Source organism: Malaya genurostris, chromosome 2 (assembly GCF_030247185.1).
Source record: "Malaya genurostris strain Urasoe2022 chromosome 2, Malgen_1.1, whole genome shotgun sequence".
Lineage (NCBI taxonomy): Eukaryota > Metazoa > Arthropoda > Insecta > Diptera > Culicidae > Malaya > Malaya genurostris.
This window is the reverse complement of record NC_080571.1, coordinates 347084017-347096241: the sequence shown is the minus strand read 5'-3', so window position 1 is coordinate 347096241 and position 12225 is coordinate 347084017. Positions and strand designations below refer to the sequence as shown.

The following is a 12225-nucleotide window of genomic DNA, read 5'->3' as shown; positions in this document are numbered from 1 at the left end:
TTGAAGTATAGAAGTATAGAAGTATAGAAGTATAGAAGTATAGAAGTATAGAAGTATAGAAGTATAGAAGTATAGAAGTATAGAAGTATAGAAGTATAGAAGTATAGAAGTATAGAAGTATAGAAGTATAGTAATGGATGAAAATTTAGAACAACGTGCGTGCATCAAATTGGAACGTTGAAAATGTTAGAAAAGGCCTTTGGTGAATCGTGTCTAGGAAAAACGGCATACGAGTGGTATAAACGCATCAAAGGTGGTCGTACAAGCTTGGATCATGATGAGATCCCTGGCCGCCCAACAACATCTCTTACTGAAGAAAACATTGAATCGGCGAAGCAAATCGTGTTGCAAAATCGTTATGTACCGATTAGAGAGATTGCTGTGCTGTTGGGCATCTCTTATGGATCAGCCGAACACATTTTAACTGATGTTTTGGGTTTGAAACGCGTCGCTTCTCGGCTGGTGCCAAAAAAGCTGAATTTCATTCAAAAACAGCGTCGTGTTGTGCCGCAGTTTTAGGCCAAAAACTCAACCACAATCATCAACCAAGCACCGTACTCTCCAGATATGGCCCCGTGTGACTTTTTTCTCTTCCCCAGACTCAAATTGCCATTGCGGGGAACGCGTTTTGAGACCATAGAGACCATAAAAGAGAATTCGCTGCGTGAACTAAAGGCCATACCTTCGGCGGCCTATAAAGCATGTATGGAAAATTGGATCAAGCGTTGGCATGCATGTATTGCCGCACGAGGAGAGTACTTTGAAGGCGATAATAAATTTATTAAAAATTGAAATTTTGCTTTTTTTTTATTAAATTCCGGTTCTTTTTTGATCATAAGGTAGGTAAACTGTAAAAAGAATTCTTGCAGCAGTTACCTTCCGTACCGCTGCAACACAATAAGTTATTACGGATTCGAACTGGACAGAACATATTATATTATATTTCATAGACGGACATATTCTACTAGTTCAAAAACCGAAATTTTCACAGTAAAAATCTGTAAGTGCAATTCTATCACCATCAAGACAAGCGCTTCCATGTCACACAATTCGAGTGTCAACGAGATCAACTTGTAATACATGTCGATTTTCATGAGAAAATCACCGAAATCGTGTTTCTCACTTTGAAACTGGATTTGATGTCATGTTCGCTCGATACCGAACAAAACCCAGTTTTAACAACATTGAACTGAACTTCGGGTCAGTTTCGAATCTGATTTTTATATTGGGCTTGTTCACACCTCCGTTGCTATTTGTGAACTTTCCTCAGCCTCCAATATTGATTTGTTTTAAATTAATGATTTGATAAGAATAGTAAGTGACGTTTTCTGTAAACTTAAATTAAATGTTTGAATAATAAATTCGTGTTCGATTTGATTTAGCAATCAAAGCAACCGATGATATTTTATTCAATGGCTTGGTTGGCGGTGGTTACCATTTTCACATGGCCAACTAAGACTACTTCGAAACTACTTCAATAACCACCACCACCACCACCACAGGAGTAATATAGCAAAGTACATACCGGACGATGCGGACACCGAGTGCCGCATTGTAGTGAAGGCAATGGAACTGATTTCCGCTTCCGGGGACCACATGGTGCTGGGAGCCTGCCTGAAGCACTTAAACATCGATCCTCTGTACTGGCATGCACTCTGGCGACACACTCCAGACTGTTCCCACTAGTTTGCACGACGAATTGACTTGAATTGAATTGAAAGTGTAATCCAGTAGTAAAAATCACGACTAACCAATCAGCTATCACACTATCGTTGGTGTCGTAGCAAGCACTTGTGGTTTTGAGTTTTTTTTTTCTGGTGCACTTGGAAATCTCTAACGATTAAAGTTTCGCTATAAACCCGACGAACTGCAACTCTTCTGCTGCCTGCGTCGGTTGGCCAGCTGTCACTGCCAGCTCTGCCCCATTCGGTAGGAATCTTTATTGCTATTCACCTACGGCACGGTACATGTGGGGAAGCATCACAAACATCTTTTATCACTTGCTTATCTTTGATTATTGACTGGGTACACTCGAGAAAATTATTTCCCGTTTGCCATATGATTAAATATTTAGATCTATGCATGGACACTGTACTGTGGATAGCAACTAGATCGGTCTAGATTCTTATCGGTTTTTATATTATTAGGAGAATTTGAAATAAATGCTAACAAAAATTTCATCAGAAGAAAATTTTTCCCGGTGTTATTTCGTACAGCCTACTGTGAGTAATATAATTTGGAGTGGGCGTCGTCCTATCGAACTGTCACAAATTCAAAACCGTCGCCTACTTTGATCAGATTGCAGCCCAACAAACCTCCATACAATCGACACTTTATCTATCGTTTCCGCAGCGTATTAAGTCTCGTGAATTGTTTTCGTTATTATAGTCAAGTACATAATCCATTGAATGGCATTAGGTTTTACGATCGTTTGCTCACGATAGTAGAGCAATTACGTGTGAAGCTACCCTGCTGAGCTCATAAAACCGGTTCGGTTCTGAAGTGTTTACCTTTTCAATTATGCTGATAGCAAGATTCTGTAATCTGTTAACAGCGTTTGCTCCTCATTGCGTTGTAAATAAAGTTGCTTGGTTGAGGCACAGCAATTATTTTGATGGTAATATTGAAAACATCGTATCATCATTTTGCGAGAGTTAAGTCGAAAAAGTCAAAGAAGTCAAAGAAGTCAAAGAAGTCAAAGAAGTCAAAGAAGTCAAAGAAGTCAAAGAAGTCAAAGAAGTCAAAGAAGTCAAAGAAGTCAAAGAAGTCAAAGAAGTCAAAGAAGTCAAAGAAGTCAAAGAAGTCAAAGAAGTCAAAGAAGTCAAAGAAGTCAAAGAAGTCAAAGAAGTCAAAGAAGTCAAAGAAGTCAAAGAAGTCAAAGAAGTCAAAGAAGTCAAAGAAGTCAAAGAAGTCAAAGAAGTCAAAGAAGTCAAAGAAGTCAAAGAAGTCAAAGAAGTCAAAGAAGTCAAAGAAGTCAAAGAAGTCAAAGAAGTCAAAGAAGTCAAAGAAGTCAAAGAAGTCAAAGAAGTCAAAGAAGTCAAAGAAGTCAAAGAAGTCAAAGAAGTCAAAGAAGTCAAAGAAGTCAAAGAAGTCAAAGAAGTCAAAGAAGTCAAAGAAGTCAAAGAAGTCAAAGAAGTCAAAGAAGTCAAAGAAGTCAAAGAAGTCAAAGAAGTCAAAGAAGTCAAAGAAGTCAAAGAAGTCAAAGAAGTCAAAGAAGTCAAAGAAGTCAAAGAAGTCAAAGAAGTCAAAGAAGTCAAAGAAGTCAAAGAAGTCAAAGAAGTCAAAGAAGTCAAAGAAGTCAAAGAAGTCAAAGAAGTCAAAGAAGTCAAAGAAGTCAAAGAAGTCAAAGAAGTCAAAGAAGTCAAAGAAGTCAAAGAAGTCAAAGAAGTCAAAGAAGTCAAAGAAGTCAAAGAAGTCAAAGAAGTCAAAGAAGTCAAAGAAGTCAAAGGAGTCAAAGAAGTCAAAGAAGTCAAAGAAGTCAAAGATGTTCAGCATTTCAAAAATTTCTTATCCTTATATCAAAGATCCCCATGAGAAAACTAGATTCCTTACTTTTAGTACGGATTAATATTAATTCAAAGGACTTTGTTTAAATGAATATTCATTGAAATATGAGTTAAAATGAAATGAATTGAAGATTTAAATTGGGTGTTCAGCCACAAGTGGTGACTTTGCAGCCCTATTATATATATATATATATGATTTGGTTACTACCATGAAGACATCATTTGCTTCCGCAATTCTGAGATTTTTGTGTAGGGAAAATTCTAAACCTACTTGTATTGTGTACTGGGGAAAAGGAACTTATATACTAACTTACTAACTAATACAGAGAGCGAATCGATTCAAATGAAGATTGCATCGATTTTTGTCGGAATTTGCTTATAATATTATGTGACATTACATCTAATGGTTCTATATTTGTGAGTCTGTGTAACTCATTTGTACTAAACCAGGGAGGACGCTTCAGAATCATTTTCAGAATTTTATTCTGAATCCTTTGAAGCGTTTTCTTCCTGGTGGAACAACAACTTGACAAAATTGGCACTGCATAAATTAATAATTTGTTTTTTAGACAGAGCTTAGAATTTCTGTTTATAAGAGGATATAAACATTTAGTATATTTATTACACTTTGCCTGGATTCCCTCAATGTGATCTTTGAAAGTGAGTTTTTTGTCATACGTTATTTCTATGATTCTATTCTGATATTCTTCTATTAATTTCTATGTCTAGAAGAGCAACTCCAGTGGATAACACAGAAGATTTATTTGCTTTTATCATGTTCGTAACTCTGACAAGTTGATGAGTAGTTGCATGTTCATGACGAAATCCAAGCTGCTCTGGTAAAAAAATTGAATTCTCATTTATATGAGTCATCATTCTCAATAAGATAATATTTTCAAAAAGTTTACTGATAGAAGAAAGTAAGCTAATTGGTCGATAACTTGTTGTTTCTGCTGGATTTTTATCAGGTTTCAGGATAGGAATTACTTTAGCGTTTTTCCATCTTTTTGAGAAGTAAGCTAATGAAAAACACTTGTTGAAAATTTTAACCAGGAGTCTCAAGGCAACATCGGGGAGATTTTTAATAAGAATATTAAAAATTCCATCATTACCAGGAGCCTTCCTGTTTTTAAGTTTCCTAATAATTGACTTAATTTCATCAAAATTCGTCTCAATAATGTCATCTTGTAATAACACTTGAGTTGAAATATGATCATATTTCAGTGAGACTTCATTTTCAATAGGACTCACAACGTTTAAATTAAAATTGTGGACACTCTCGAACTGCTGAGCAAGTTTTTGAGCTTTTTCGCCATTTGTCAGAAGAATTTGATTTCTTTCCTTGAGAGCAGGAATTGGTTTCTGAGGTTTCTTAAGAACCTTAGAAAGTTTCCTGAAAGGTTTAGAATATGGTTTAATTTGTTCAACTTTTTTAGCGAGTAAATCTATGTTTAATTTATTTTTGTAAAGCCTTAACCATGTTTTTCATAGCAGGATCACGAGAACGTTGATATTGTCGTCGACGAACATTCTTCAACCGAATGAGCAGTTGAAGATTGTCATCGATGATAGGAGAATTTAATTTAGTTTGAGCTTTGGGAACTGAAAGATTTCTAGCTTCGATAATATAATGATTCAAATTATCAATTGCTGTGTCGATGTCCGCAGAATTTTCTAAAATAGTTTCATGATCCACATGATTTTCAATGTGAGATCTGTAATCCAACCAATTAGCTCTATGATAGTTGAAAATAGAACTAATTGGATTAAATATTGCTTCGTTGGAAAGTCGGCATGTTACAGGAAAATGATCTGAGTCAAAGTCAGCATGTGTAATTGGTTCACTACAAATGTGACTTTGATCAGTTAGAACCAGATCAATTGTAGACGGGTTTTTCACGGAAGAGAAACAAGTAGGATTACTGGGATGAAGAACTGTGAAGTAACCAGCTGAGAGTTGATTATGAAGTATTTTACCATTACTGTTATTTTGCCTACAATTCCACTGGACATGCTTAGCATTTAAGTCCCCTATTACGAAAAATTTCGATCGATATCTTGTAAGTTTTTGCAAATCGCCTTTAAAGAAATTTAATTGTTCGCCGGTGCATTGGAATATCAAATATGCTCCAGCGATGAAATAAATTCCATGAATGGTTTCAACTTCGATTCCCAAGCTTTCAATAACTTTAGTATTGAAAGAAGGTAAAATTCGATGTTTAATTTGCCGTTGGACAAAAATGGCAACTCCACCACCCATTCCAGTAAACCTGTCAAATCGATGAACCACATAATGTGGATTACTTTTCAATTTGACATTTGGTTTAAGAAAAGTTTCTGTCACAATGGCAATATGAATTTTGTGAACTTTGAGAAAATTATAAAATTCATCTTCACTCGATTTCAAAGATCGAGCATTCCAATTTAAAATATTTAAATAATTATTTAACATCACTGTTAAATTTTAAATTCATTATAATATTATTTGCAAATTGCCATCCGATTTGAAATGCTTCAAAAAGTGATGAAGTCGAATTCATTCGGATGATCATTTGAAAAATTTGATCTTGTAGGTAGATCATTTTATTTTCAGTTATAATGCCTAAATCAACTTCATTTAAAGAAGCGAATGGCATTGAAGGAATATTGGTAGGTAGACTGCCATTAGAACTGCCATTAGAAGAAGATGATATGGCCGATCTACCTATTAATAAATTGTTTTCGTTTGAAGATGAACTGCAAGGTCCTGCGTTTTGATTATTTACATTATAAGAATTAAGTGGTAGATTTCTACCTGTTATACTAGCATAACTGACATTAGAAGAAGATGATGACGAGGTCAATCTACCTGTCAATAAATTGTTTTCGTTAGAAGACGAATTGGAAGGCGTACCTGTTTTTTGTTTTAAATTCGAAGAAATAAGTGCCTTAGAAGAATTAGGCGTGGCATTTGTAACGGTTTTTTGCTTTTCAGGTATGTTCTGTAAATTTCAGGTCGTTGATTTGACTTGTTGTCTAAGCGAATGAGCGTTTAATTTTTTTTCCCTGACAGGACATTTCAAATAATTGGATTTATGATTTCGACCGCAATTTCAACATTGAAAATTTATCAATGGTTTCATTCATTGGACAAACGCCTTTCGAATGCGATTTACCACAATTCAAACACCGTATATCCATATGACAATTTTTGGTTCCATAGCCGAAGCCTTGGCAACGACGACATTGCGTTAAGTTCGCAATACGTTTATAATGTTCCGAATAAATTTTAATGTGGGAAATGAAATGTACTTTTTCTAAAGTTTTCAAATTGTTAACATCACTTCGATTGAAGTGTATTAGGTAAAGTTCATGGGAAATTCCAGAGCGTGGTTTAGAAGTACCATTCGCTCTTTTTTCATAAGTATTACTTGGGAAGGGGCAAAACCAAGCAATTCGTTTAGTTCCTTTTTAATTTCATCAGTACTTTGATCATTTGATAAGCTTTTCAAGATAGCCTTGAAGGGTCTGTCAGATTTTATATCATATGAATAAAATTTATGAAGTTTCTCGGACAAATATCGAATAAGACCTTCGTAATCTTCCAATCCATCAACCAAGACTCGACATTCTCCTCTTCGTCCGATTTGAAATGAGACTTTTACTTCCGGGAGAAAAGTAGGAAGCTCAGTACGGAATGCTTTGAAGTCGGAAATCATCACCGTCACTGGTGGCATAGATTGATGTTTCTTCCCCGAACGACAAGCGTCCATTTTGGGAATTTTTGAAGAATTTTCTTCTATGTCGCTACAATCGGATTCAGGAAGAATCTCGTAAATATTGTTAGACGGCATAGAATCAATCCGTTGTCTTTTATTTTTGCATTCAGATTCTATAAGATCGTGAATGTCATTAGAAAAATGTTGAATAACGGATTGTGATTTATTCCGTATTGAATTATTTTTTTTCCTTAGGCTTGTTGCCTTTCCGGTTGGACGCAGGCATTTTTGAAATGAATGAAATTTTAAATTAAATTATCTAGGCTAAATTAGTCTTGCATTAGACACCTAGTTTGGAAAAGTCTTGATAAGAGTGATTTTGTGGTAGTCTTAACACTCCTAATACCAAGCCTAAAAAAGTTACGCGAAGCACCAAGCCTGAAAAAAAGTTGGAACGGTAACTTTGAGCTATCATAGCTCAGTTGTTACTTGAGCAATTTCGATAAATTTTACACCCTCGAATTTTGTGAAGTTTGTAGATTATTTCAAGTATGTCATTATTGACGATCGCTTAGGAAAAACTAATGAAAATATGATTTTTCCTGTTTCAAGTTTTTTTTTCAAGCTCGAAATATGCCCTATCTGCATTCATGCGGCACCTGCATCGCGAATCGGATATTGAGAACTCGTAAATCGTAAAAATCTCGAAATTCAAAGCGATGACCATTCGATTGCTAGTGATACCAGCTACAATTATTGTCCAACTACCATTCTTGAACTATCAAAAGAAAACCTTAAAAAATCGATGAATTTATAAATATATATGAATTTTAGATTTTTTTTTTCACATGATACAAACATGTGAAAAAAAAAATAACTCAAAAATTAAAGCGATGACATGTACATTTTTTTGATTCAAAATATTGGAATCATTACCAGAAACAACCGGAAAACCGAGCGCAAAAATCTAGTGAAAATTCAAGAAGAAAATTGTTCAATTACTTTTTTAAATAGATCTCAATAAATTCGTTTCTAATTATTGTACCTAAAGTCATCTCATTAGTAGAGTCATCATGTTTACCGGTTACTCTACTTTCAATAAACAAATTGTAAAAAAAAATCAAGATAGATGGGGTTGCCATCTCAAACCGATCTCAAGAAATGTTTAAACGATTCAGAAACTTTACAATATCAGAACTTATTTGCGTTACATATTACTCCAATCCATTCAAATTACGGTTGCTTTCCTCAAAAAAGGGAAACTAAAAAAATTGTTTGACACTCATGAATTGAGCTATGTGTTGGTATAATAACTAGTTATTAATTTTCTATTTATGCGTTTTTGTCACCACTTCTAACCTTTTTCATTTTAATCTGAGAATGATAAAATGTGCAATTCGAATGATATATCAATCAATCGAACTTCTATTGCAAAGTTAAGATTCATAGTTTATAAAGCTTTTACGATTTATGATTAGTCTTACTTATGATTAGCCTTACCTTACGATTTTTTCGTAAAATTTGAAAGTCAAATATCTTGATAATATGATACTTACCTATAAAAAAGACATCATATTATCAAGATATTTGTCTCTCACATTTTACGAAAAAATCGTAAGCTGCATACTTTTTTGCAAACATGGCACTCTCAGGCATGAAACGTCGAGATCAAGAGTCATCTCTATTTTTTTAGATCGACTCTCTGGGACTTTGAATTTTGAGATTCCCGAAATCGAGCGTCGAGATCTGGTGTTATTTCGACGTTTCAGGCAATTCTAAAATATTTGGCATAAAAAATAAGTTTCCGATTCCGGTGGATTAAAAAAGAATATTTGGAATTAAAAAAAATCGCTTTTGGAAATTTCTTGTAAATCGAAAATTATCAAACTTTCACCGTTATCTTTACGTCTCGTCTTAGACTCATCAGTGCAGAGCAGCTTATGTTGAACTGCTATGCCACCTGCAATTCAACATAAACCGCCAAGGCTAAGACGAAACGTAAACGTAATGAAATTGGTTATGTGCCCTAGCACAAACAAGGTTAATTCCTAAATTTCAATCACAAATAAAATTTTATGTTGTTGGTTGACAAGAATCACCCTATATAATACGAATTTTATATACAAAAAATACAGAAGGGCAGAATTTCATTCAGTAAAAAGCATTCAAACGAAGAGGTTGTGTTTCGAGACGAAGACAACTGTACGCTACCGGTAGATAACCTGTTGGTGCTAATCGCAAAGGCTGCTGCAAAGCCAATATTCGGGCCGATTCCAGTTTCAGAAATATTCGGGCCGATTCCAGTTTCACTGAGAAAGATGGCCTAACCGATTCGAGAACTGTTTCATTCGGTAGGTTACACTAGTTCATGCACTAGCTTTCATGTTTTTTTTTTCTCCAAAAATCAAACAAAATTGTTGGAAGAATACCATTCCTTTTTTATATGAGTAAATTTGAATATTAATATTCTATCGACTATGCTTGATGTTGTTTAGGAAAGCGGAAAATTTAAGATATATATTTTTGCACTCAATTGCTTGTAAAACAAAAATCAAGTAATGTATTATTTATAAAATTGTAGTTGGTTTATTTTACCATGTTCTATTACTTATTGTACAGAGCCAATGAAATTATTTAAAATTTTTGTGTTGTCACAAAACTTATTTTATTGGTAACATTCAAATTCTACGTCTCTATGAAATAGATAAAATCACTTTGATTTGCAGAAACGTTGGAACGTAATAAATATCGGAAATTTTTGAATTTCCGATCTTCTACTGATTTTTTTGAGATTCTACATAAAACCTCGAATAAAATCAGAATTGTAGTAGTTATCAATTGCGTTCGGGTTGTACATAGAATTGTTTAGATCTTTGTCCAATACAAAAATATAATTAGTTCTATAATTTAGGTATATTTGCCAAAATTTTTAAGATTATCAGTGAATTCCAAGTTTCAGTTTTTTTTTGTAAATTTTGTTCATCATCAATTTCCAACTAAAATAATGAAAAAAAGTGATATAATTCAAAATTTTAATAATAATTTAATAATTGATTTGATTTTGTTTGGCAAAATTTTCCCAATAATATAGGGTGATTTTTTAAGAGCTTGAGAACTTTTTTAAACAATAAAACGCATAAAATTTGCAAAATCTCATCGGTTCTTTATTTTAAACGTTAGATTGGTACATGACATTTACTTTTTGAAGATAATTTCATTTAAATGTTGACCGCGGCTGCGTCTTAGGTGGTCCATTCGGAAAGTCCAATTTTGGGCAACTTTTTCGAGCATTTCGGCCGGAATAGCCCGAATTTCTTCGGAAATGTTGTCTTCCAAAGCTGGAATAGTTACTGGCTTATTTCTGTAGACTTTAGACTTGACGTAGCCCCACAAAAAATAGTCTAAAGGCGTCAAATCGCATGATCTTGGTGGCCAACTTACCGGTCCATTTCTTGAGATGAATTGTTCTCCGAAGTTTTCCCTCAAAATGGCCATAGAATCGCGAGCTGTGTGGCATGTAGCGCCATCTTGTTGAAACCACATGTCAACCAAGTTCAGTTCTTCCATTTTTGGCAACAAAAAGTTTGTTAGCATCGAACGATAGCGATCGCCATTCACTGTAACGTTGCGTCCAACAGCATCTTTGAAAAAATACGGTCCAATGATTCCACCAGCGTACAAACCACACCAAACAGTGCATTTTTCGGGATGCATGGGCAGTTCTTGAACGGCTTCTGGTTGCTCTTCACTCCAAATGCGGCAATTTTGCTTATTTACGTAGCCATTCAACCAGAAATGAGCCTCATCGCTGAACAAAATTTGTCGATAAAAAAGCGGATTTTCCGAATGGACCACCTAAGACGCAGCCGCGGTCAACATTTAAATGAAATTATCTTCAAAAAGTAAATGTCATGTACCAATCTAACGTTTAAAATAAAGAACCGATGAGATTTTGCAAATTTTATGCGTTTTATTGTTTAAAAAAGTTCTCAAGCTCTTAAAAAATCACCCTGTAGAAATTCTCTGAAATTGAACAAAAATTTTTTGAGATTCTTTGAACGGATATATAATTTTGGTCCTCAATACATTGTTTCTGGAAATGATTCCAATATTTTGGCGCAGAAAAATGTATATGTCATCGGTTTAATTTTTGAGTTACATACAAACATGTGAAAAAAATTAGAAATTCATATATATTCATAAATTCATCGATATTTTAGGTTTTCTTTTAATAGTGCAGGAATGGTAGTTGGACAAAAACTGTAGCTGGTATCACTAGCAATCGAATGGTGTGTAAAAATATATAGGTCATCGCTTTGACATTCGAGATATTTGTGATCATTGTAAAAAGTCTCACCTTTTCTGAAGTCATCTATCTACAGTTTTCATTATAACTTTGGGTAGTCAACCCTATTTTTCGGGGTTTTTCAGTGCATTTTATTTCTGGAAGTAATACCTTTCCAATGGTGAACAAATTTCGAAAATCGGTTGACTAACAACAAAGTTATGATTCGGTGAAGTTGAAGTGTTCAATATTTATATGCGACGTTAATGCCAAAGGAAAGAAAATTGAAAAGCAGATAGGGCATATCGGGCGCGTGAAAAAACCTGGAACGGGAAAAATCAAATTTTCAATGGTTTTCCTTTACCCATCGTCTCCTACAAAGTTTTTGAATAAATTTACGGACTTCACAAAATTCGAGGGTGTAAAATTTATTGAGATTCGTTGAAAAACACCTGAGCAATGACAGCTCGAAGATACCGTTTCAAATTTTTTTCAGGCTTGGTATTTGGAGTGTAGTAAAGACTGATTAGTTCGAAGAATAATTCTTTGAATGGCTAGCCTTAAAAAAGGCTGGTTCATTTTCTTAGTCTTAAAAAACTGATCATATTAAAATATTACTCTTTGAATAGCATTAAGAAACTAACTGACTAATTGTTAGTCTTCAAAAAGACTGTTAGTGATTCAGATAGCCTTGAAAAAGACTGAAACCTTGAATTAACGAAGCTCTAGGTAGCCA

At 34.3% G+C, this 12225-nt stretch overlaps 1 protein-coding gene across 5 annotated transcripts in view; it reads right to left on the bottom strand.

Annotated features, from left to right (window-relative positions):
* Window positions 1-12225, bottom strand: part of LOC131432009 (apoptosis-resistant E3 ubiquitin protein ligase 1) — a 213166-nt gene that overhangs the window by 173630 nt on the left and 27311 nt on the right. Inside the window, exon 2 of one of the 5 annotated variants that reach the window (XM_058598025.1) lies at window positions 1526-2124. The exons of 2 other annotated variants lie outside the window; for them this stretch is intronic. In XM_058598025.1, the coding sequence (XP_058454008.1) occupies window positions 1526-1631 (106 nt within the window). In that variant the 5' untranslated portion in view covers window positions 1632-2124. Of the gene's footprint in view, window positions 1-1525; window positions 2628-12225 lie in introns of those variants that run through there. 2 more of the 5 variants (XM_058598026.1, XM_058598027.1) reach the window with 2 other exon arrangements.